The 26592-nt window shown below is 41.8% G+C and overlaps 1 protein-coding gene across 5 annotated transcripts in view; it reads left to right on the top strand.

Moving 5' to 3' along the window:
* Window positions 1-26592, top strand: part of TBRG1 (transforming growth factor beta regulator 1) — a 675454-nt gene that overhangs the window by 64364 nt on the left and 584498 nt on the right. For 4 of the 5 annotated variants that reach the window (XM_044080849.1, XM_044080848.1, XM_044080847.1 and 1 more), the window contains exon 2: window positions 24474-24655. In XM_044080849.1, the coding sequence (XP_043936784.1) occupies window positions 24537-24655 (119 nt within the window). In that variant the 5' untranslated portion in view covers window positions 24474-24536. Of the gene's footprint in view, window positions 1-24473; window positions 24656-26592 lie in introns of those variants that run through there. The other variant, XM_044080852.1, reaches the window with a different exon arrangement.

Genomic DNA, 26592 nt, shown 5'->3' on the forward strand with positions numbered 1-26592 from the left:
GGTTTTCTTTAGGTGGAGCATGTCCATCAATTCTGGGTTGGACATGGCCTTGTATGTCAGGCAGAGATCACCTCTGAGTAGTCGGTATGCAACCGAGTACAACTGGAGTTTCTTCAGTCGAGCTGCATAGGGCATCTGTTTGAAGCCAATGATTCTGTTGGTGAGGTACTTCTGTGGTCTTTCCAGCTGTTGCAGGTGTCTTGTAAGGTACATCCCAAATGGGGCATTGTACTCTATGATGGGTCTGATGAGTGATGAGTAGAGGGGCACAATGACCTCTTTTGATCTGGATGCGAACCCTTTTGTGATTAGGTGGGCCACGTAGAAGGATTTTCTAACCACTTTGGCAATGTTATTATCAAAGGTGAGATTATTATCTACTTGGGTCCCCAGAGCCCTTATTACGTCTTTGTATTTAGGGGACTACCACCTATGTGGTAGTTTGTGTGCACTTTGTTTTTTCCAAAGGGGATGACTATGCAGTTTTTGGCATTTAGTTTGAGGCCAAGATTTTGACACCAGGTATCCGTTTCAGTGAGACCCTTTTGGAGGATGTCTGTGTCAGCCGGAGAGTCAGTTATAGCCCCTAGTTTGCAGTCATCTGCGAACTTGGTCAGCCATAGTCCTCCTGTGCTTTCCTATACCGCTGAGAAGTATATGCTGAACAGGAGGGTTCCTAGGACTGAGCCCTGTGGAACGCCACTTGTAAACGGTTTAAAGTCGGACCTAGCTCCCGCAACTCTCAACATGTGGGTTCTGTCCGTGAGCCAGTTGGCAACCCATCTTGTGACGTAGGGGAAAAATAATCAGCTCTTGCAAGTCTTGAACCCAGGACCCTGCACACCACAGCAATTTACCACTAAGCCAACTGAGCTGTTATGCTGCCATGTCATGCTGCCTCCATAGCAGCTCCCTTTATTTGTTGGTAATATTCACCTTCGAAAAAATACAAAATCATTTTCCAAGATGATGCTCATTAATTCACATACTAGAGTGACATGCTCATGTGACAGATTTGAGCATACGAAAAGTGACTCTTCAAACAATACAAGTCCCGCTTCCTTAGGGATGCCAGAAAATAAGTTCTTGATATCTATAGTCATAAATATCTAAGAGTCCTCACAAATTTCTTGTTTCAACTGTCCCAAGAATTCCCAAGAATATCTAACTAGATGTGGGGTGTCTTCTACAAGGGGTTTGACCCATGAATCAATAACCATTTCTAGGGCATGGGTCTTAGACCCACTTGCCGCCACTATGGGACTAAAAGGAGGATACTCCCCTGACTTATGAACCTTGGGAATACCAAAAAAAAAAGACTCAAATAATGGGGTCTTTAGTTTACAGAAAGTTATACAGAGCTATCCCAATCCACTCGTTTAGTTTTGCAGAACGCACCTGATTATCCTGTTATTTTCTCTACACTGTCTCCCTCGTTCATTTGAGGTCTTCGGTTTTGCAAATTTATTAAAAAGAAAAGAAATAAAGGTAAAAATTTTATGAGCTATACTAATGGAAAAATGTCTTGGAGCGACCGGACCTTTTTCCTTTGGTATATTCTCAGATTTACAATGGGCATGCTGGTTGAGCTGACCAATCAGCATGCTTATTTTTGAGTATTACTGGCCAGTCATTGTATAATTCTGAATTTCTTATTCAATATCTCTTTCCAGTCCTTTCTATCCTCCTATGATTGATTCCTTTAGTTACCATGCAATGTTTAATATGCCCTGCTTATCCCTTTTTTAACAGTAGCTTCTTTTCTAGAGTCTATTAAAAACTCTACCAGTGCTGGTCTTTTGCTTAGGATTCCTCTACTTTTTTTTCTGTTTGCCTATACTCTCTTTTTTTTTTTTTATCAATCCTTGATAGGGAAGGCAATCTCTAGCCTACTGTCCAAATAAATTATTGGTCTGTTCCCCTTCTGTTACATTTCCTTGTCTAATTATTTGCTCCCCAATACCCTGGTTCCTTTGCTAGTTTTCTCCAGTAAATGTCCGCCCTCTCTTGGCTATTCTCTGTACCTCTGTATTATCTTTTGTTTAGTCTCTTCCCACATATCCTTAGCTGCCATAACAGAATTCCATACTCTTAAATGCTTCATTTTATCATACATGCATAAATATGGGTATTGCTAAACCAATTAATGTGTGGGTACATAGTTTACAGCTATAGCCCTTGTTAATTTTGTATCCTGAAATGACATTAAACAGTCCCGGAATGTTCCACAACACTGAAATGCCATTTTCTGCTTTTATCAGGTATAAAATAATATCATCTGCAAATAAAGCCAGTTTTTCTTGACTACCATACCAATTATATCCTTGAATTTCTAAGTCCCTTATTTTTTTGTCAGTGATTCTAAATATAATGGAAATAAAAAGGGGAAAGAGGACACTCTTGTCTGTTTCCTCTGCTCAGACAAAACATATCAGGGAGGATCCCCCCAACTTTAATTTTCACTGCTGATCCCTCATATATTCTCCTAATCAACCTTATAATTTTATCAAGAAATGCAAATGTTTCCGTTGTCCAACCCATAAAATCCCAGTTGCTCTGTTGAATGCAAAGTTGGCCAGTGTTTGGGTTTAGAAGGTCAGTGTTGACTGATTCAGAAGCTTGTTTTACATCAATGAAGAGGCATCTGTTAACTGTCCTTTTCCATTCACTCAAAGATGGAGTTAGTGTAAATAGAGCTATTTGTGTGTTATATTTGTTTTGAAATAAATATCTGTCTCAAGGTTGATTGTAGTTTGTGATATATTGTACTAATTGGTGGTACAGTTGACCTTTTTTTTGCTAGAGGACATAGCATACTAATTGGTAGGTAAGCTGATGTTAAAAGAGGGGTTATTTAACTTTTTGTGATTAGAACTAGAATTGCATGTTTCCAGGATTATTGGATTATGCATGTAATACATTTAAGGTTGATAATGTGTTATAGTGGTTTGGAAATATAATTTGCGGACATTTTGCTGAATTTTGGGTGCAGTGTTGAATGTTGTCTCTGTTCTCTAATTGTTGTTATAAGGAGTTGAGAAGATTGCCTTGGAACAGAATAATGGAAGGTCACACATTTTAAATATGGTTTCCAAATTTGTGATAGTTATGCAATGTTTGGGATGCTTAAGTTTAGGAATGATTTTTTTTTTCTTTAATGCTATTAAGTATATTAGGTTAAAGGTTAGCATGACTGTTTTGGTGTGAATTTCAGGTCATTTGTCATAGTTTTCAAAATGTGTGGCTTTTGTCTTGTTTCTTAAATATAAAGCTTATATATGCTTTAAAACAACATCTCTGCACTTTATAATTTAGGGCGGAAAACATGTTGTGATACTTGTCTGGAGAGAATTATGTTTGCATTTTTTATTGAAAAGCTTAACTTTTTAAGTATTCACCCAAATAATTCTACTAAATTATTCACTGACACCACTCAAGGGCTTCTGTGGGGGTGAGTCTGTAAACTTTAACAGAGGGCCAGTGCACATGCACTGTGGTGTGCTCATTAAAGTCAATAGGTGAAGCCCTGTGTGCTTCCTGTGCTGATATCATCAAGGGCAAAGTTCATTGACCATTTTAGCTACATCAGGGATGGAAGATTAAAAGTTTACAAAGGGGTTTATTCTAAGGATCTTACCTTATAACAGACTTGAACAGCAAAGAAATGCAGCATGATACCGAAGGTACCTCATGCTACAGTGTGTATATGGTAAGTGTTTGAAAACAACAATGTGCTGTAGTAATTGGGAATTTCTGTGAAGAAGGCTAAATGCCCACACTAAGATGTGAAACTAGCACCATAGTGGTAGACAAAAGTAGGCAGTCGGAGAGTCATGAAGTCTTGCCTTAACATTGGACACCAGCTGAACAGCCTGTAAGGACTGCTCACGCTGATGACAGAGTGTCATCGTAGCATTCAACCATCCTTCCATTTCTGGTATATCTGCTAAAAATAAAATCCCTGTCTTCTACAGCACTGTTAGATCCAGTGCAAAAGTTAGACTTATCACCCAGCTTGAATGTGAAGTACAAATGTTAGAATATCACCAGTAAAACTAACTCCAGTAAGGATTTGGTTGAGCCAGCAAAGGTCAGCTACAGGGAACTGCCATAATCCAGAGATCATGCAGAAGGACCACCTCACTCGCAGATGACCTCTCTAGAGGTACACTCCTCCTGAAAGTGCAATTTAGTTATATACCAGCCCTATATGCTCTAGCAGAGCATACCTTAAAGGATATAAAAGTAGCTTACACGTGTGTGTGTGTGTGTGTGTGTGTGTGTGTGTGTGTGTGTGTGTGTGTGTGTGTGTCTTTATGTGTATATGTATTCCTTCCCTGTACACAAGCAATCATATAACACATAAATCCATTCAAAAAAAATTTCCGGTGGCCTACATCTTAGCTTTTAACACCTGTCAGTTTTCCCTTTTAACATGCCTTACTCCAAATTACCTGAATACTGCAGAAGTGACAGAGATATGGGTCATAGAGCTACAAATATGTAACTCCCCCAAGAGATGTACAATGATAATGTGACTCCACCTAACCAGCTGTTAACAGCTCCCCCTTTGTAATGCCCATTAAAGGGTGCAGCATGACACTCACCCCTTTTTAATAGCGTAAGCCAAAACTGACCTATACTGAGAATGCCACAAGAGAGCTAAATGATTTATTTATACCAAAGCAGACCGTTAAATCTCTCCATGTAAACTGGTGGAAAACAAAATAATATTTGCCAATAAACAAATGTCAGATGAAAATAACAAAGTCCAGCTGGGAATAGAACCCTTTTTCAGCTGTGGCCTGGGGAGAAGACCTCCAGTAAGAGGACATTTTAATATATGTACAGTGTTTAAACAAGCTGGTGCTAGATATCAAGTTTAATGTCTATCTGAATATTGTTGCAAGCTTTCTCTACAGAATTTAAGTATAGAGTGTCTGATACAATTTATAAACCAAAAAGTCTAAGGAGTTTTTTGGAGGAGCAAAAGTAGTGGTTAGACAGGTAGTGATTAAGAAATAAGTTAACAGCAGAACAAGCTAAGGGGTTATATATTATTTTGTTTACCCGGAGAAGTTGGGTAAATTGAGATCGAGAGGTAGCTTGAGCCATTTTAAGGATACGAGTGCAATGCTATGATGGGAGCAGTTTGACTGATTTGCTGCAAACCTAGCCGTAATATTATAACATAGTTCTAATTTAGATGTTGGATTGGCCTGTAGGTTGGTTAGAATGGGAATAGCACCGAGTAAGGAAGGAAGGATATGAGATAGCAAATTTAGCCCTTGAGTTGTTGAGAAATTTCTTTGATCTATAAAGCATTTCAAGTTTTGGTGTGTTTTTTAAATGGAATTTTGAATATGTAGATCAAATTTAAGTTGTGATTAATTATTACACCTAGTAGTTTGATATGAGAAACTACTTGTATAAGGGTGCTGTTTAATGACAGCATTTTTAAGTTCTCTTTGTTAGGTGTTGGATAATTGGGAAAGAATAAGAGTAGTGTTTTTAGACTGAAAAATAATTGATTGCCAACCAATTTTCAGTGGACTTGAAGGAATCTTGTGTAATGGTTTGTGGATGATGGATGATGTCCTCTGATAAAAGAGTGGCATTATCTATATATTATATTTGGAAGCATGTTGGGAAGATGTGTGAAGCTTGTTTAAAGAGAATGGGAGCCAAGGATGGAGCCTTGTGGGATCTCGGTGTTAATTAGAAGGAAAGGAAAGAAAGCAGAGTGCCATTTAACAGATTGACAACAATCAGATACATAGCTAGTAAACCAGTTGAGTACAGTTGTATAGACCTAAGGCTGACATTTATGATAGTAGTTTGGGATGAGAGACCATATCAAAAGCTTCAGAAAGGTCTAGAAAGAGAGATGAGATATTGTTATCCATAGCCTTAATGATGGTTTCTAGGTAGGATGTAAGGACAGTTGTTATACTATGTGCTGATCAAAGCCATGTTGAGTTGAGATGAATAGGATTTCATGAAATAAGTACTGTAACATTTATTTGTGGATGCATTTTTGCAATGTTTTAAGAGACTGGACAGTAAGGCAATAGGTCTAAAGTTATTCTGGGAGAGGTACCTCCTTTATGTAGTTATATGATGTGTTTTTTTCATAAGGCAGGAACATATTATTTTTGAAGAGAATGATTTGATTAGAATAGAAACTGGATATGCAATTGTGGAGGAAGTTTGCTTCAGGTATTCTGAAGGTAAGCTGCCAATAGAGGTGGGACAAGGTTTGAGTCTTCTTAATAGATATTTTATGTAGGAGATAAAGCAGGTTGTAGGGAGAAAATGAGGCTCTTGTAGTTTGGATACTCAGCTGGGCTGAAGTACGTTGGTAACTGCTTTTAACAGTAGCTATAGAGTCTATTAAGTGGGAGTTGAATTTGGCAGTGGTATCTAAGGGAGAGAGGTCTGGGCAAGGGTTTGGAGTAGTAAGTGTGCCACAGTGTAAGAGTTTATTTTCTGAATGCTCATACTTTTTTGGATTATGCTTTAGTTTAAGTTGAGGAGTGGTAATGTTTTCGTTTGATGTTGATCTGTTTTTTGGCTAGATTTTGGAGAACTTTGTAGATATGCCAGAGTTTTGTTTTTGTGCCATTCTCTCTTTCCTTTTTTTCATTAGTGTTTTGCTAGTGTGGGATAACCAGGGTGCCTCTTGTTTTGACTTTTTGCCTCCATATAAGGGATAGGCTAATTTGAGTACCAGGTAAGAGTGTATTGTGTCTAAGAACTGCTTCATCTAGTGGTAATGGGTGGAAGTAAGACCAAGTAAGGGATTTAAAATATAAAGTCCTCCTATCCAAAAGTAGTTGGATTCCTTGTATTGTTGTTTAGTATGGAGGGTAGTTGGTCTGTAAACATAGTTGCTGAGGCAATCCGTGAGGGTTCCTGCTGAGGAACAGGGACTAAGGTTTGAGACCAGGACCCAATCTAGGCTGGAGCTGGTATTAGTATGTTGTTGTAGTGATTAAAGGAGATTATAAAGTTCAATAAATCTACAGAGTTTAATATTAGCAGAGAGATAGACACCTACAAGGTTTTGCCAGTCAGTTTTCAAAAATAATGGTTTCATAAGGTATCTTAGTGGATATCCAGTGTAGGATGTTCATAGGTTCATAGGTTCATACTAGGCTATCTGCCCGAGGGCATTTATAAGCCTAGCCCATAGTTTTGTGGCTTACGCCACCCCTTAGTTTGGAGAAACTATGCCCATTATTTAGCTGTGCCTCTGTCGAGCAGTGACACTGAGGTAACCCCTGGGGTGTATCTGCGATCTCCCATCCATTGGTCAAGATTCCTCTTGAACAAGGCCAGCGAGGTGCTCTGCCTTACATAAACCGGGATTTTGTTCCACAGCATAGGGAGTCTTTGGGTGAATCTATCCCTCCAGCACGTCCTATTAATAACCGTGTCGAGGTTTAAGTCACCCGCCCTTGTGGCTCTAAGGGATCTAGATTTTTTGAGATGAAGCATATTCATCAAATCTGGGTTTGACATGGCCTTGTATGTCAGGCACAGGTCACCTCTGAGCAAGCGGTACGCAACTGAATATAACTGGAGTTCTTTCAGTCGGGCAGCATAAGACAGATTTTTGAGACCCTTTATCCTTTTGGTGAGGAACTTTTGTGGCCTCTCCAGCTGCTGCAAGTGTCGGGTCAGATACATTCCGAATGGGGCATTGTACTCGATCATTGGTCTGATGAGTGATGAGTATAGGGAGACTATGACTTCCCTTGATCTAGATGTGAATCCCTTCATGATAAGGTGGGCAATGTAGAAGGTCTTCCTAACTACTTTAGCAATATGAGTGTCGAATGAAAGGCTACTGTCAACCTGGGTTCCCAGGTCCCTAATAACTTCTTCTGTGTTCAGGGGATTGCCACCTATATGGTAGCTAGGGGTAACCTTATTTTTCCCCGAAGGGTATGACTATGCATTTCTTGGCATTTGGGCCATGGCTCTGGCACCAGTTATCCGTTTCTGTGAGACCCTTCTGAAGGATATCTGTGTCGGATGTGTTTTCAACTACGGCGCCCAGTTTGCAGTCATCTGCGAACTTTGTCAGCCATAACCCTCCTGTGTTTGCTTGTACTTCAGAAAAGTAGATGCCAAACAAGAGTGGGCCCAGGACTGAGCCCTGTGGGACACCACTTGTGACAGGCTTAGAGTCTGACATGGCGCCAGCAACTCTGACCCTGTGGGTTCTGTCACTCAGCCAGTTTGCAACCCATCTTGTAATGTATGGGTTTACATTTAAGTTGATGAGTTTTTCAATGATACCCGAGTGGGGTATTGTATCGAAAGCCTTCGCCAGGTCTAGGTAGGCTGTATGGACTGCCTTTCCCTCGTCAATGGCCTTGGTGAAAAGTCAACCAAGTTTAAAAGGCATGATCTGCCTTTGACAAAGCCAAACTGGGTTGGATCCAAAGTCTGCAAATTCCCTATGTCTTTATTTATGAGATCCATTATGATCCTTTCCATGGCTTTGCAGATCAGGCTTGTCAAGCTAATGGGATGGTAATTTCCAGGGTCGGTGGAGGCACCGCCTTTGTGGAGTGGGACCACAGTCGTTGTGCGCCACTCCCTGGGTACGTATCCGGAGGTGAGACTAAGATTAAACAGCTGTCCTAACTGTGGGTTTAATTCCTCGTTGAGTTCATGGAGCACACAGCCGGGGACACCATCAGGTCCCATGGATGCTGTGTTCTTTGCCTTGGAGAGAGCAGTTCTCACCTGAGCGTTAGAGATGTTTGGGGGGCTACAATCATTTGGTATAGATATCTCTCCTTTAGGCGGGGAGGGTGGGGAGAAGTTTGCACTGAACCTGTCAGCCAGTATGTTGGCAATGTCTGTAGGATCAGTAATCTTCACATCATTTTGAACTAATTCTGAGCATATCTGGGAGTTTCCTCCTAGGTTTCTGACATAGCTAAAGAATGCCTTATGGTTGTCTTTAGAGTCCTTAGCTATTTTTTTCTCAAAATTAGCTTTGGATGATTTTATGAGAGCTCTTAGCTTTTTACTTATAGTGATCAGCGGTGTCTTACCTTTTAAGGATTTTGCTCTATCTTGTAGTAGCTTTCTCCTTTTGTTGTAGAGTTTGTTTATGGCTGGGGTCCACCAGACTGGACGCTTGCCTTTGGTACAAAGAGTCTTTGTTTTGCTTGGGATTGCCTGATCCATGCAGCCCTGCAGGTGCTGGTAGAAGGCATTTGTAAGTGATTCAGCGGTTTGAGTAGTGTTAACCGCCGGCTCGAGGGCCTTAAAGGAGACCACACTAGTCTTTAGAAGTGTGAAGTCGGCTTTCGAGAAGTTCTTTACTGTGGTCTTTTTCATTTCGGTGGGGGCGGGATGAGGACCTCCAGCGAGATTAGTTTGTGATCAGATCTCACCAGTGAGGGGTATACTTCTGGCGTTGAACATTGTGCTCCCATGTTCGTGATGATGAGATCAAGTATGTTCTCTCCTCTTGTGGGGATGGTGACTAGTTGTTCCATGGCATTTGAGTTTATGAATTCCAGGAACTTTTGGGCTAGAGTGTTTGGGCTTGAGTAGTGTTCCCAGTCTATATTAGGGTAGTTGAAGTCACCTAGTATGATGGTGTTCGGAGATACATTTATCCCCTCCAGTGTTTTCAGGAAGGCGATATGAGGTTTTATTGCCTTATTTTCCTGTGTTTGTGAGCTTATATTGTTGATTGCACTTGTGGGCTAAAGTATTGCTTAAAAGTAACAAACAGGCTAATACACTCAAGTGTACCAGCCTTTGATAGCAATTTAGTCGAAAACAAAGCATTTACTGCATTTTTCCTGTCTGTTTGAAAAAAAACAAAAAAAACAAAAAAATATTTCTCCTTTCCTAAACTTTACTTGCTAGTTGTTCCAGTGATCAGATTTTGCTGATCCCTGGGCTTTGTATTTGGTTTCTGTGTTCCTCCATTTTCTTGTGTGGCCAGAGGTAGTTTCTTTACTCACCAGTGGGAGTGGGGAGTACTGAGCTGCTTGTTTGTCCTCAGAGGAGTGGTTAGAAGCAGCAACTGGTAATTCGTTGGCCATTTTGGGTCATTTCCTGTTTTTTCCAGCCCCCTGCTATAAAGCACGCGTTAGCGCGGAGCTGCTACTGTTGCACACTAGGGCAGCGCCGGGTAAGCAGATTTAAACTATTAGGGCTACCTAAAGTTCACTCTTCAAATTTTCCCTTAAAACTACCTTCCTCAAAGTATACTACTGTTCTATTTAGTGTATCCTACAACTATAAATTATCTCTCAGGTTCAGCGTTCCGACCCAGAAAACAGTGTTCCCACTAAAAATAAATCAGAATTAAACTTAAAATGAGATCGCAGGAACACTAAGCTGCTTCCGATACCAAAAATCTTCCAAAACTCAGCAGTTCAAAGAACAATAACTCCCAATAACCAAAGAACGTTCTTTTTTTTACATTCCGTGAGGGCCTTCCCCCATAAGGGCTTCTTCAGACTGTTCAGTCTGGTAAGAGATTTAAACTATTAGGGCTACCTAAAGTTCACTCTTCAAATTTCTTTGAACTACCTTCCTCAAAGTATACTACTGTTCTATTTAGTATATCTCAACTATAAATTATCTCTACTTGACTCCCAAGTTGACTATTCTCTATCTGTATAGCTAAGCACTTGCTCCTACAGTACTTATCACCTCAATACAGCACTCTTGTTATAGAAAGTACCCCAAAAAAGCAAACCCCATTTCTCGGTCACCCACATCCCCAAAACCTTTTTTTAAGTTTTTCTGTCTATTCCTTCTAGCATGTCGAGGGATCAGTTGCTAATGTCCTCTCCTGCTCAGCTGGTGAACCTGGGATTATTGAGGCAATGTTACAATTGCCTCATGTACACAGACAACCCTCTCCTCCTCCCACAAAACACAAATACATGCGAGAGATGCAACTATACGGCCAAACTGGAGGCTGAGCTCTCTCAACATAGGACTGGCAAGACCAGACAGGAGGAGAAGGTAACCACACACACTATAGACCCAGTCTCACATAATACCATCACAACCTCAAATCATACACATAAACACACAAAGACATACTCGGAGGCTCTGATCAAAAATCTACCAAAACAGCAGAGGCCACCAAAGCAGACACCCAAACAACTACCACCTCAGAACACAACACCTGCAACACATAGACCACACAGTCAGAGTGTCAAGCAGTCACAGCCCTTAAGGCCAAACACTATGCCAGACACACTAGTCATTGGTGACTCCATAGTCAGACACACTGGCGCCCCGCTCACCAGACTGAGTAAGGAGAAGGTCACAGTAAGCTGCCTGTCGGGTGCTAGAATCCGCCACATAACGCATGCACTCAGGTCTCTCAACAGCAGGTACAAGTCGACTCAATCATTGTCCATGCTGGTGTAAGCGACCTGAGGCGTACCTCCCTGGACTACATGAAAAGAGACATAGAGGAGCTCTCTGATTATGTAGCCCAGGCAGGTATGACCCTGACCTTGAGCAGTATCCTACCTTCACCAACAATGATGCCACAATACAGAGATAAGATGATCAGCTTTAACAATTGGCTTAAACTCTGGTGTCATTCAAAGGGGATCAATGTCTGTCTGCCTGGGATGACATGCTGGACAAGCCACGCTGCTTGAGGGCGGCTTGCACTTGTCACCCTGGGATTCGGATTTTGGCAAAGGCTCTTGCCACCCCATAGTGCCTTTTTAGGCAAGGCTCAAATTCTAAACCTACCACCCTAGAACAAAACAAAAAAAAACTAAGGGTAATGCTGCTCAATGCCAGAAGTCTCAACCTCAAGATGCATGCACTCGAGGCCCTTCTCAGTATGGAGAACATCGATGTCTGTGCTGTGACAGAAACTTGGTTCAAGGCTCCTGAGAGCACCCCAGCACTATCAGGTTTTACCTCATATCATGCGTTCCGGCCACAAAACCCGGACAATACCAAGAAAGGAGGAGGGGTATCCATATTCATCAAGGACACCCACACCTCAAGATTGGTGGCATCGCACGATGCATCGGAAACCATCCAGGTGCAATTAACCATAGGCAAGACTGCTCTGCAAATTGTAGCATGTTACAGGCCACCCTCGCATGTCCTCTATAATAGTTATGTTGTTTCCTGGAGGGATGTAGAGAGAGGTTATGCTAGTTTTTTTGTTGTTGTTGACTTTGAGCAGAGAGGTTAAAAGTTCAACATTGTGAAATTTTGGAGGACTAATGGGGAGGTAGAGAGAGAACAGGTTAGCTATTCCTCCTATGAAGTATAGTGTAACCTGGGGGAAGAATTTCAGCATCTTTGTATTAAGTTTGAGACATGTTTCATTGAGTGTAATATCAGGCTAATACTGAGTGATCCAGAAGTGAAATTCAGGTACTTTAACATACTATGCATATTTATAAAAACAAGTTTTTGCTATTTGGGGGGTAGTGGTATAGTGATGCTGGTATTTTGGTGGTGTGGATGTGGTGTATGTTCTAGATTAAGATGTATATCGCTACACATGCTGATGATTTTTGAGTATTTGTGTAAGGATGGAAGTTTTTGATATATCTGTATTTAGGTGGGATTTTGATTTGTTTTGATAGGGAGGGGAATTGACAAGTCTATCCTTGTATATTGTGTATGGGTGTTTTATTAAATAATTTTGGGACACATTATGCTAGATGTATTGGTACAATGGTACATTATATAGGTATGGGCGGGAGAGTGAAGAGGTTCGTGGGATTGGGACCAGATAGCAGAAGGAGTACTGAGAAAGATGAACAACGTAGGAGCATATTTGTAGGCTGATAGGTAGTTAAAGGTTACTATTTGGTACAGAGTATGAAAGTTGAACTGCTTGAGAGTTTTTTATTAATTTATTTTTTAATTAAAAAACATCTTGATTAAATTATCACTTATGACATGGGCAAGCGTACATTTATAGAAAGGAAAACAAACCATATTGACATAACTTTAGTTGCAAACATTATACGTTACTTATCTATCCAGTCACTATTAGTCAAACATTACATAGCTCATTTAAATCCTGCCTTCTTTTAAAACTCCTTCCTCCCGTGTATGCATTGTTACCACAATTCCCATTTTTTCCTATCTAATTTGTTTCTACCCTTTTCTGAAGATTCCATTTCCAGTTGTTTTATCTTTGTTACTACATTCACTACTTCTAGTACAGCTGGTTTAGACTTTGATGTCGAATTCCAAGTAATTGCTTTTTTTTGCAACCACCATAATTAGACTTAGCAAGGCCTTACTATATCTAGGCAATTCTGATTCTGTATCGTAGCTCAGAAATAATTTACTTAGTTATACCAATTTACTCACACAGTATTTCTGATAGAGTAATATAGGGAATTTTTAGTGTCTGCCAACTCATTACACTCCCAGAAAATATGTTCCCAATTATGTCTTTCTGCCCCATGGCACCTCCAACACTGTTATCTACCTGAGGAAAAAATTATTTGGAGTCTACTTGGGGTATAAAAATACTTAGCTAAACACTTCCAAGCAAAGGATCTAAATCTGCTTGACTTTGTTGCATATTTGGGAGATGTGCATATATCCCCCATTATTTCTTTGTGAATTGCGTATCTAGTCTGTCTTCCCAATCCTTCCCTGATTGATTCTTGTAGTTATCATGCAATATTTATATGTTGTACTAATTATTCCTTTTTTAACAGTAGCTCCTGTTCTACATTCTACGAGTGCCAATCTTTTGCTTAGGATCTCCCTATTTCTTTCTTTTTGCCTATATTCTGATATCAGTCCTTGATAGGGAAGGCAGTCTCTAACCTGCAGTCAGATAAACTGTTGGCCTGTTCCCATTCTATTACCTTTCCCTCTCTAATTGTTTGCTACCCATACCTTTTTTTTTGCCAGTTTTCTCCAATAAATTCCAGCCCCTTCTTGCCTATTATCTGTATCCCTAATTGCAGTCATCCCTATCAGCAGAATATCCTTTCTGCCTTCCCGTGTTGGCTTAGTTCTTAGAATGCTTTCTGCTACTTATGAATATAATATTCTGTATGGGTATTGTTATTCCCCTTAAAGATCTGCATCCAAAATTCCAGTCTCTCCTTGTTTCTTTAGCCCCACCATTTCGTCATTATCCCTTTCCACTTTGAATTATAGGTTTCTGGTTGTACAGTGTTTAGGAGCCTTAACTGTGTAGCTCTTAAATAACCCTTCAAATCAGGTAGTCCCAGACAACCTTGCTCTATTGGAAGAATCAGCTTATCCCACTTTACTGTTGCCGTCTTCTCCTCCCAGATAAAATTCTTCAGCTTATATTTAATTGCTATCCACAACTTCTCCTCTGGTTGATTACAAATATGTCTGACCTGTGTATAAAACTAAAGGGACTAAATACATTTTAGCTGCTTGTATTTTGCTATCTATATCCATACAACAGAGCTTCCAGATTCTCAGTTTTTGTATTATCTTTCTTTTCATTTAGTCTCTTCCCACATATCCATAGCTGCCACACCAGAATCATTTTTAATCCATACTCTTGAGTGTTTAATTGTATCCTTTCCCCATACATTTGGATATTGCTGAACCACTTCGTATGCGGGTACATAATTTACAGCTATTGCCTTTGTTTTAGCTCGCTTATGGAAGTGCATATGCCTTGAAGTGATCTCACAATTATTAATATTTGAAGGGCATCTTTGGTACATTGTAAGTTTTGTGTTGTTTAGCATTATTTATTGAAATATATTGGCACTTTTTGTTTTTAGACATTTCATGAGTAAAAGTTGCTAAATTGTATAGGCATAATTTGAAAGATCTCTGCAGATAGTGACTATGAAAATAACCATTAAAAAAATTAAAACTCTATGTGGCAAATGAGAGCCATTAAATGTGTCAATTTACAAAAAAAAAAAGGCTAAGGTGCAAGTTATGAGCCACACTTGTGAAATCTGTCAGTTCTTCGAGGGTACCCTTTACTAAACTGTAAGGCATTGGGATTTCAGTATTATAGTTTAAAGTCTGAGTTAAATCAGGAATTTTGAAACAAACATGAGTTCACTCTTCTTTGATCACTCTCAACTCCTTTCTTCCTAGTATTTAACTGGTGCTTCAGTGTTCTGCATCATATTTTTGTATTGTGCTTTGTACCTGACTTGTTAATGTCATGACTTTGGCATTTGCTAACAGGTGTTCTCAAGAGCATTGCATGTTCATGGGACCCCACATTGTGAATAGTACAGTATAAGGGATATATGCTTATCCTGATGTGCAAGTTTTGCACAACCATTAATAACTTTTATCATTTAAAAAAATGTCGCTGTTTCTTTCTTGAGATGGTGAGAAGTAGTAGTTGTATTAGACATTATTATATGCAGAAATACTGAACTGAAAATTTAAAAATTAGATGCATGTTTGTGGCATTCATACATTTAATATTGGGTCAGAGTTTCACCATCATCATCTTAGGACCTCTTCTCATGGAGAGCATCACCACTTTTCTGTAGTATTGTGTTGTTTTTTTGTAGGGCATCATTAAGCCAGCCTTGAGGATGATTATGCATTTGGAGTGCTGTTTTAATTTGATTTAAAAATTATTCTTTTTCAGCACGTGACTGAACCATTACAAGTCTTGATTTCCAGTGTGCTGGAAGTTAAATACTGAAATGTCAAAATGTTAAAAGCTCTTGTTTCGAGTTATACTTACAGGGAGTTCAACATTTGCACCTAACTTGTATTCCTTCATAGGAGGAAGTCTTGTTCACTGTTTGCATTTTATGCTGTTGTGTTTTAATTTCAGCATTATGGTTTTAGTATATCTGTTTTCTGCAGTTTCAGACTCCTATGTATGTATGTTTATTACGTAATCTAGATGTATAGATATGTATGTATATATGGACATCTATGTGTAGATACAGATTTATAGGTATATGTGCATTTGTTGGTGTATGAAGAATGTAACCTAATTCCAATATTTAAGATGTAGTATGTGTTAGAATTACATGACTTGTATCCTTGATGCTACCTAAAAAAATAACTCTGCTGCCCAAGTTAATTTCCACTAACAATTGCTAATGACTTGGGGGGGAGTGGATGCTTGCTGTTCCAGGTAATAAGATGTACTTTACTTCATAGGTTCATAGGAGGTTACTAGGCTAGCAGCCTTGGAGCCCTTACAAACCTAGTCATATTTATCCCGAGTTGCCCCAACTGCCAGTGGTTAGGTGAGTCAAGTTTGCAGAGGTAAGAGTCCTTTGGTAGTTAATACTAACTTCTTCTGTGCAGGAGGGACATGGGCACCACACTAGGAGTGAATTTGTGGTCACCCATCCATTGATCTAGGTTGTGTTTGAAGAGGGTCAGGGACCGGTTCTGTTTTGCGTGAATTGGAAGCTTGTTCCAGAGAAGTGGTAGTCTCTGGGACTGGGAGATGTATTTATCTGTCCAGCATGATCTGTTCATGTCAGAGACTAGGTTAAGATCCCTGGAATGAGTGACCCTCCTGAAATGTGATCTAGGAATGTGTAACATTTCCATCAGGGCTGGGTCAGAGATTGCCCTGTAAGCTAGCCACAGGTCACCCCTTAGCACCCTGTAGGAGACAGAATACAGTGACAGGGCTTCCAGGCTTTCCACATAAGGCTTGTTTTTTTGTGTACCCTGTAATTTCTTGGTGAGAAATCTCTAGTAAATGTAACTGTTGACCAGTACTCATTTGCTAAGAGATCAGTGAACAGTCAATGGACTGTGGTTAACTGTATATAAAGTATAGCATCTGTCTCTCCATTTTTTGCCATTACCCTCTTAAGCTCCTCCTCCTGTCCTCACCCTAACCCCATACATTGCACACACACTACCTCACTTATAAATAGTTTCTTCTCCCCCTTCTTCCTGCCTGTATTTCTTCAAATAGTCTCACTCCCTGACATCACTGTTCATTTTGTTTACCTTTATTGTCTAACCCGCTACACTCATCTTTTATCTCCTCTGAACATGTTGTATATAGCCAGGATGGGATCAAAGCACACCTCATATAGTTATCATGCATGCTACAATTGAACAAGTGACGATGTTTATTACTAACTATATGGGCAACTATGTTTCATTATAATATGTATAATCAGATGTGTTGTGTATAATAACCATGTGTACAACTATGTAACAATGGACTGAGCCTAAAAATGGCCAAGGTGAATCACTCAAGAAATAAATTAAAAAAAAAAGCGTACTAGTCAGAAACGGCAAGTGCAGTACTGAATGGGAAGAGAGGCAGAGTATTGGATCATATAGTTTTTTTGGTTGTATTTTGCAAGAATGTAGATAATGGAGAAGTGAAGTTGTGAATGCTTAATGAACAGATACTCAAAAGGGACATTTTCTTTTATTTTAAAATTTTTTGCACCCTCACTTCTGCAGCTGACCACCTTCTGTTATCAGGAGCCTCTCCTCCTTCACCGGTTCTCGCAAACCCAGTAAACCTCCTCCAGGCTTTCTCTGAACAATGTTTGGGGCTGGTAAGGAGATTGAGGAACCCTGGTGCAGGCTTTTCTTTTTTCTTTGTTTTTTTGTGCCCTAAGATTCCATTCCACTTGTATAGTCATGTTGTCCAGAGAGGAAGTGCTGGTGTATTATCCCGCTCACCAGTGACTCAATCAGTGCCTGCCTCCCATGCATGTCCCCAGCCTCTGCTAGAGATATACTATGAGGGTGTTTCTGTAATGCCTTCTCTCCAGAATGGGCATGCCCATCCTCCCTTGCCAGTACTTTAAACACCTGAGATGCTTATTGAACCTGAGATGTAATGGGATCCTATCTCGCCTACATTCACAACAGATGGGTTCGGAGCCGATCCATCGGCTCCGACTCGGCAACTAATACACTAGCACGAAGTCTCTCATTGGCTGGGCTACTCCCTATCCCAGGATGCACCACACCTGCTTCCCCAGATCTCGTTTGCCGCTTAACAAGCTGGACGTGGTCTCGACTTGGCTGGAGCTAAGTGGTTCTTTTTACCTTATTGGTCCTTGACCTAGGGAATTTTTGTCCATATTAACCAAACAGCTGTTTTAACAGCTATTTCTTGCTATTTCTTGCTATTTCTTATTGTTTTTTGTTGAGTGCTTGTTTCCAAAAAAATTTAATTTGTTCAGTCGGGTAAGGCCCGTTTAAGTTAGAGGGCTTTTGCCCTACCTTTGAGTGCTATTAGGTTTTTATTAACTTTTGGTTAGTTGTTTTCGGGCAAAGCCCGTTTAAATTAGAGGGCTTTGGGCCGTTTAACTTGTTTCAAATTTTTGTGAGGTAAACTGTCACCAGTACTCGCGCCAGTGTGTCTCGCGCTTTTCAGTTGGCGCATTTTGTGTATAGTGCTATACTTGTTGTGGTAGAGTAAGATTTCCTTAGAGTTTGTACTTGTTGTGGCCTGTATCATGTCTAAGGAACAAAAGTCAGGTTTTAAAAAATGCACTCGGTGCAAATATAAAATGTCCATTACAGACAGTCATTCAGTATGTGTTTATTGTTTGGGGCCGAAACATCTGCAAGAGACTTGTAGCGTCTGTCATGGTTCTCATCTAGAGTTCTTCAAGAACGCAAGAACAAATTAATATTGAAAGGGCTTATCAAACCTTCTTTTGAGGAAGCCTTAGATCTACCTGTTGCTTCCAAAAAGAAAAGATCGTCGGCTCCGACAAGTCCGTCGGAGCCGACTTCTAAAAAGAGAAAATTGACCTCTTCTTCCTCGGCTCCACTGACTTGGGGCCGAGGGTCGAAGGTCTGCCTCGATACCTCCTACTTGGCTCCATTGCCTTGGAGCCGCAAGTTGGAGTATCGAGAGATGAATCACCTCCATCGGTTCCAATGGCTTCGGAGCCGGTGGAAGTGTGCAGCTCAGACTCTTCCCCCTCGGCTCCGAAGAAGGCTCCTTCGGTGCCGATGGTGGTCCATGCTGTGGTGGAGTCGGCGCCGATAGCTTTGGAGCCGTTACGGAGCCGGTCCCCTTCTCTCTCGGAGCCGAGAGGAAAGTCTTCTCGATTGTCTACCTCCTCTAAATCATCGAAACTTTCAGATTCGGACCTGGATAGGGTTTTACAGAGGCTATTCCAATCTCCAGTGTTTACTAAATTGGTCTCGGCTCCAGCACAGTTAACTTCGGAGCCGATCCCCCCTCCAACACATTCGATTCCTCCTCCAACCTCCTCGGAGCCGTTGGAGTCGGTGGTGGTGGAGCAAAGCGGAGCCATACGGTCGGAACAGAGACCCCTTCGAGATCTCTCGGTTCCGACTGTGCTTCCTACCCTGTCCTCCGGTTCAGGGTTTGGTACTGCGACCTCTTCAGCCGGGCCCGAGGGGAACACTTTGGGATTGGGTGCTTCGGTGCCTAGTCTTCCTCTCGGAGCATCGGCTGCTGGAATTCCCAGTGCCATCGTGGCCTCTAGACCAGTGACCTCCTTGGATTCTGGAGGCCCGGCCTTTGAGGCCATGAGGAGCGCGCTGGCCATGCCTTTGCCGGTTCAGCAAGATTCTACCTCACTGTCCCTAGATTTGGAGACTGGTGCCTCTGTTGTGTTGCAGCCCCCCGGCAGCGGGGCCCCAGGGCCTGGGGATACCCCCATCGGGGGTTCCCTTCTTCCGGGTGGTCCGTCCGAAACTGCTTCGGACGAACCCTCACGGAAGAAATTGTGTAAGAGGAAGCACGTAGACTCCCAAGATGAGTCTGTTACATCGGATACTGACCTCGATGACGCAGAAGAGTCCCCCAAATCATCTTCGGATGATATCTCCTTCTCAGATATCTTGGAGATTCTGAGACAGAGAGGTGACTGGCAAGCCAAAACCCCTTCAGCTGAGGAGTCAGTCTTCCTCAAGGCCTTTGGGGCCCAGCCTTCCGCCTCCTGGGTGTCTCCGCCCTTCGATGAACTCCTTGATTTGGTTTCTCGAAGGGCATGGGAACACCCTGATTCTGTGGAACCGGTGCCTGCGAGGCCCAATAAATTTTTGTCAGCCCCCCCCCCAGAAGGAGTTTCTCACAAAGGGTGTGCCTGTAGATGCTTTGGTGGTGGCTTCTGCCACACAGCAGGACGTGGCAGAGGCTTCGACGTCTGTTCATCCTCCTAATAAGGATTCTAGGAGTATGGATAGGTACGGGAAGCGTACCCTGTCTTCAGCGGCCTTTGCCTTACGGTCGCTGAATTACTTATGTCATTTTACGAGGCTCCAAAGGGATCTTCTCAAAGAGCTAAATGACTCTCTTGTTGGTAACCTACCTGAGGCGCTGGCCCGACTGTTGGCGCACAGATGACTACCCTTTTTCTATTGTTAACTCGTCCATGAGGCTCATTTCATATGCGGCCGAAGGGGTGAGTAGAGCAGGAACAGGCGTTGCCCTCAGGAGACAAGCCTGGTTACGCTTGTGTTCGCTCGCAGAGGCCTTCAAGTCTTCCTTCGCTGGCGCCCTTTGATGGGTCATCTTTGTTTGGACCCAAGGTGAAGGACACACTAACTCGGTGCGAGCAGGAGGGCAAGACTTTGACTGCCGTCGGGGCCCGATTTTCCGCTCCTTCTAGGCCTTACCCCAAGGCTGGGAGAGGAGGGAAAATGTGGTTTAGAAAATCTCAGAAGTCTTTCCCTACTCCACCCAGTGATTCCCCTCCAGAGGCAGGGGTTTTGGAAGACGCCGCCCCAGAGGTGGCAGAGGCCCCCGTAACTCTGGAGACCACGATTCCTTTCGTGGTTCTTCATACAACCAGCGTTCCTGAGTTGTTGCCCGACTGTGCAACTCCGGAGCCAGTCGGGGTCGTTTTTGGCGCACCCACAAGCTTGGGAATCCATAACAAGTGATCAGTGGGTGCTTCGCGTATTACTGGAGGTTATATCATCCCCTTCATCAAACCCCTTTCTTTAAGGGAAATCCCGGACGTACCACCCAGTCAGCGGGATCAGGCAGCATTAGAGGTTTCAAAGCTGCTAGAAAAAGAGCCATCCAGCCTATCCCCATCGACCAGATCGGATCAGGAACTTAGTCAAGATTATTTTGGTACCAAAAGACAGGGGACTTCAGGCCCATTTTGGACCTCAGTTCATTGAATCGTTTAGTAAAGAAGTCCAAATTCGAATGGTCACTCTTCAATCTATTCTTCCTTTGCTGGAAAAAGATGCATGGATGTGCTCCATAGATCTCCAGGACGCTTACTATCACATTCCCATAGCTCAAGAGTCCAGGAGACATTTACGCTTCCGCCTCGAAGTCAGTCATTTCCAATTCCGAGCACTGCCCTTTGGTCTCACCACAGCCCCAGGGTGTTCACCAAGTGTCTGGCAGTGGTAACTGCTCACCTGAGAAGTCTGGGATTCCAGGTGTTTCCTTATCTAGATGACTGGCTCCTTACTGCCACCTCCGAGCATCTACTACTCCAAGCGCTCAGAGCCACGTTCACCTTGGGCCGTTTCTTGGGGATCACGTTCAATTTGCAAAAATCTGTACTACAGCCATCTCAGCGTATTACTTTCATAGGCGCAGACTTAGACACAAAAAGAATGCGCGCCTTTTTACCGGCAGCAAGAATTCAGGTCTTACAATATCAAGTCAAATCCTGTCTTCCCCTACTAAGAGCCCCGGCCCATCGGATCCTACAACTGTTGGGCTCGATGGCGTCGACCATACTTTTAGTTCCCTTGGCCAGACTTCACATGCGAATTTTACAATGGCTACTGTCGGTTCAATGGTCTTATCAGGAACTTCCCTTGAACCACTTAATCATAATCACGGAAAGTTGCCGTCGAGATCTGCATTGGTGGCTTCTCCAATCAAATCTCGACCAGGGGTGACCCTTTATACCTCAACGTCCCGTTGCCACTGTGACTACGGACGCCTCCCAGGTAGGGTGGGGGGGGTCATTACCTGGACAGGTCGGTCCAAGGCACATGGCAGATCCAGGAAACGCATTTGCATATCAGTGTCCTGGAGATGAGAGCGGTACTATTGGTACTCCAAGCTCTCCATCACGCTCTTCCACAGGGCCCGATTACTATCCTATCCGACAACATGTCGGTGGTGTGGTACATAAACAAGCAAGGTGGAACCAGGTCTTACCCACTATGCAGAGAAGCCATGAGACTTTGGCACTGGGCGGTAGCTACCAACCGCTTTCTAATGGCAACGCACATACCGGGGAAGTCCAATGTGATTGCGGACAGACTAAGCAGGACCATTCTTTTACCCCACGAGTGGTCCCTCAACCAGGGTATAGCTGCGAAAATCTTCGACAGATGGGGTCTTCCTTGCTGCGACCTGTTTTCCAGCCCTCACAATGCGAAATGCAGAGAGTTCTTCACACTGTTCCCTTCTCAGGGACAGATTCCCAGGGACGCTCTGACTCACATTTGGCCCCCCGGTCTTCTCTACGCCTTCCCTCCGTTCCCCCTCCTACCGAGGGTGATACAGAAGGCCATTTACATGGAGAGCGAGATGATTTTGATTGCCCCGCACTGGCCTCGTCAAGTTTGGTTTCCTTTCCTACAGAGGCATGCGATAGAAGGTCCATGGTTTCTGGATCCGGTGCCAGACCTGTTGACTCATCAGTCAGGACGGCTTCATCCGTCTCTCAGGTCCCTGAAGTTGGCAGCATGGTTACTCCACTTCCATCCTTAGTCCGAGACAATGCTCTTTCGCGGACGTGGTCCACATACTGTCGTCGTCTCATAGACCTTCCAGCATCAAACTTTATTCCAGTAAATGGAAAAGGTTTGCCTTCTGGGCTCAAGAGCGGGTATAGATCCTCTCACTGCACCAGTATCGGAGGTTCTGAATTTTCTGGCCTCCCTTTTTCAGTCGGGCTCTTCAGTTTCTACCATTAAGGTTCAGTTAGTGGCGATCTCTAATTTTCATGCTTCATTTGAACCTTCATTGATGTCTCACAAACTTTGTAAGGCTTTCCTTAAAGGGGCTTGGCTCCTTAGGCCTCCTTTATCTCATCCTGTCCCCCCTTGGGATTTGAATATGGTTCTTGCTGCCCTAACTGCCCGTCCTTTCGAACCAGCTGCTACTTGTGATTTAAAATTTCTGTCTTGGAAAGCGGCCTTTGGAGTAGCCATAACGTCTGCTAGGCGAGTTTCAGAACTTCAAGCTCTTTGTTCTGATCCTCCCTATTTGATTTTTCACAAGCATAGAGTTTCATTGAAATTAAACCCTGCATTTATACCAAAAGTGGCCTCCTCTTTCTGTATTCAACAAACTATAGAACTCCCTGTCTTTTTTCCAGAATTCACTAATAACGCAGAATATACTTTGCATCAATTGGACGTACATAGACAACTGCGTTTTTATTTGAATAGAACCGCTCAAACGCGGAAATCAAATCAATTGTTTGTTTCCTTTGCAGTGAACAAATTGGGTCAACCAGTAACAAAACCTCCATATCTAAATGGATTAAACATTGTATCATTTTAATTAATTCACAGGCTAACAAAGACCTTCCCTTTCCAGTCATGGCTCATTCTACCAGGGCAATGGCTACTTCCGTAGCTTTTCACTCCAAGTTATCAATAGATGATATTTGTGCTGCGGCAACCTGGACTTCTCCGCACACTTTCATTTCTCATTACAAATTGGATGTGGTTTCTCGAGGCAGAGCTTCCTTTGGTTCCACAGTTCTCAGGAGTGTGTTCCAATGAGCCACGCGGGATGTAGGTGCTAGGGACGCTGTCCCATCTGTTGTGAATGTAGGCGAGATAGGATCCCATTACATCTTTTAGTTATGTACTTACCATAACCCGGATGTATGGGATCCATCTCTCATTCATAAGTACCCACCCTCCTTCCCCCTGCCATTCGGATTTAGAGGAGCTGTAGTCTCTTTTTTCTTGGCGATCTTTCTTGAAGAACTTTAGTTGGTTATAGTGACTATTAGTTTTTCTGTGTTTGCATGGGTGTATGAAAGCGAACAAACAAGATCTGGGGAAGCAGGTGTGGTGCATCCTGGGATAGGGAGTAGCCCAGCCAATGAGAGACTTCGTGCTAGTGTATTAGTTGCCGAGTCGGAGACGATGGATCGGCTCCGAACCCATCTGTTGTGAATGTAGGCGAGATGGATCCCATACATCCGAAGTTATGGTAAGTACATAACTAAAAGTTGCCTGAGCCATAGTCATGTCTTTATCCCTGTATACAACAGCACTTGGAAAATGGACATTTTCACAAAATGTCCAAAATATTAGTATAAATATGGAAAAATGCTACAGTTTGTCTTTTTTTTTTTTTTTTTTCCCCATTAAGGAGTCATCGTACAAAGATGCATTGGTTGCTGTTAATTGTTTGAAATACTTGTTCATTATTACTATGTTTGCAAAACTGTTGTCTATTTTTTAAAAATGCTTAACAATGTGTGGGTTGTTTAACTGTTCATTCTAATCTCAACACTAGCTGGGTGGCCTTTTATGGGTTAATTTTAAGTTGTTTTTGTTTTTGCCAGCATTTAAGAGTCTATAATTTTGAAGAGCTGAATTCTAGAATACATTCTTGACCCGCCTACACCATGAGCTCTCTTCCTAATTTTGAATTTGAAATGGATAATGATGGACAGGGAAACTACTCTCTGTTTCCTGCTCTTGACAGTGTGACCAGTTTGTCTGCAGCTACTGATGCTCTGGAAAGGTGAGTAATTTTTTTTCATATCACGCGCATTTTGAAAATGTTCTACAAACTTTTTTCCTGTTTCTAGTAAGCTCTTGTTTTATTTATATTTTCTGGGTGTATGAAGAGCCATTACCCCTTCTGATGTTTTGGACCTTGCATTGAAGGTGTCTTGCTTGGGTGGACCTTACACAGCTTTTGGGCATACTTTTTGTTACGGTCTACTTCACATGAAAAGATGGAGAAAGAGCATGAGGCACTACCTGTCCTTATGTCTTATTTCCGAATATGGGTCCCCTTTTCAAATCTCTCGTTCTCTCTTTTTTTTTATTTTTATTTTTTTTTTTTTGCCACCACTCCTCATCTTTTAAGGAACAAGAGTAATTTACAAGACCCATATGACTTTTCTTCCAGTCACAGCTGTAGTAGCTTGCAGTCATGTCATAGGAGCATGCCTTCTGCCATTTAGTTCCCGAATAGTATATCTAATTTCTGCTCTCATTACTGGGCTAGATATTATTCTTATAACTACTGGCTAATGAGATGTATCTAGTGAAAAAGTCACTCTGCTCTACTGCTTAGGCCATCATCTCATTTCTGATAATCCCAGATAGCCATAGAACATGATTAAGTATGGTCCTGAAGCAAATTGCTTGTTGTGGAGATGGACCCATTCACTCAGTTCCAACTGTCTGACTAAGCCCTTTTATTTTGGCTATTATTTTAACAAGATTTGTCCAACAGTACTTAAGTCATTAATACCGAATAGTTGTGAGAGAAGTTTACTGTTCTCCATCTGCAGTATGCTAATATGAAAGGTTTGGCATAATGGTTAAGGTCTGTACCTCACAAATGCAAGGTACAGGGTTTGATTCTGACCTCAGGTTATTGGCTAGGTTTGTAATAATCTGTAGACTGTTAACTTTGTATTTACCTATGAACTGCTTCCTCTAATGCAAATGATGCTATCATCTGTATAGAAAAGTGTCCTACAGTGTGTACTTGTTTGCGCTGTAGTACATACTGTTGCAAGCCATATTACACTTTAATCACTTTCATTAATAAATAGTACATTTACATGAAAATATAAACCATTATATCTTAGTCATTCTTGTACCTTGCTGTTTACTGGAAACAGGCATGATTTTTTTCTTTTCTTTTCTTATATCACAGTTATTTATTTTGCAAAAGATTGCAGTTATGCTGACATAACAGTGAATTAATTTAGGTGAGATTAGAAAAGTTACAGTTTGCTGTTATACATATCTCTCTTGGTATGAGTGGGGGCTACATTACCAAATAAACAGGCTTAGTTGCACACACTGGATTTTTCAACTCCACAGAAAATTATTGCAGCATACATGCACACTTATTAGATTTTTACATTTTGGATTTTGTGCGTTAAAAACAATGTTCAAGGATTTTTACAATTTTCTTGACATTTTGATACCAGTTGCTGTAAATCCAACTTTCATTTAGTGAAGGTAGAGAATTCTACCTGACTCATTCCACCATGATTTAATGACTTCTCTTTAAAATTCCATTATGTTTACCAGTACTTGTCCCTCGTGGAGATCAAAGAGCAGGGCATCTTGCATATTTGTAAACAGTGCTGGAATTCCCATGTCTTTTCCTGTGCTCTGGTAAGGTGGATGAGGATTACTTTAGGCTTTCTTCTTATGGTGACCTGTATAGAGCACCCATGAGGATTGTTTTTCTTGTTCGGTATCTTTAGGGGATATGTTTGTATTTGCTCTGTATGTATTTCTGTATTATGTATTACTGTTACTGCAGTTGCCACTAGAGGTCATGGATGCTGCTCTGAATGCCACACACTTGCCATAGAAGGCCATCAGCTACTATGATGCCTAGATGTTTTAAAACATCTGTGCCTGTTGCTGTAAGGACACTAAGCTTTCTGAGAGTATATAGTTAGGTGCCTTTACCGCAGTTGTCTT

This window comes from Protopterus annectens, chromosome 8.part0 (genome assembly GCF_019279795.1).
Source record: "Protopterus annectens isolate FY-2018-M chromosome 8.part0, PAN1.0, whole genome shotgun sequence".
NCBI classification, from domain to species: Eukaryota; Metazoa; Chordata; order Ceratodontiformes; family Protopteridae; genus Protopterus; species Protopterus annectens.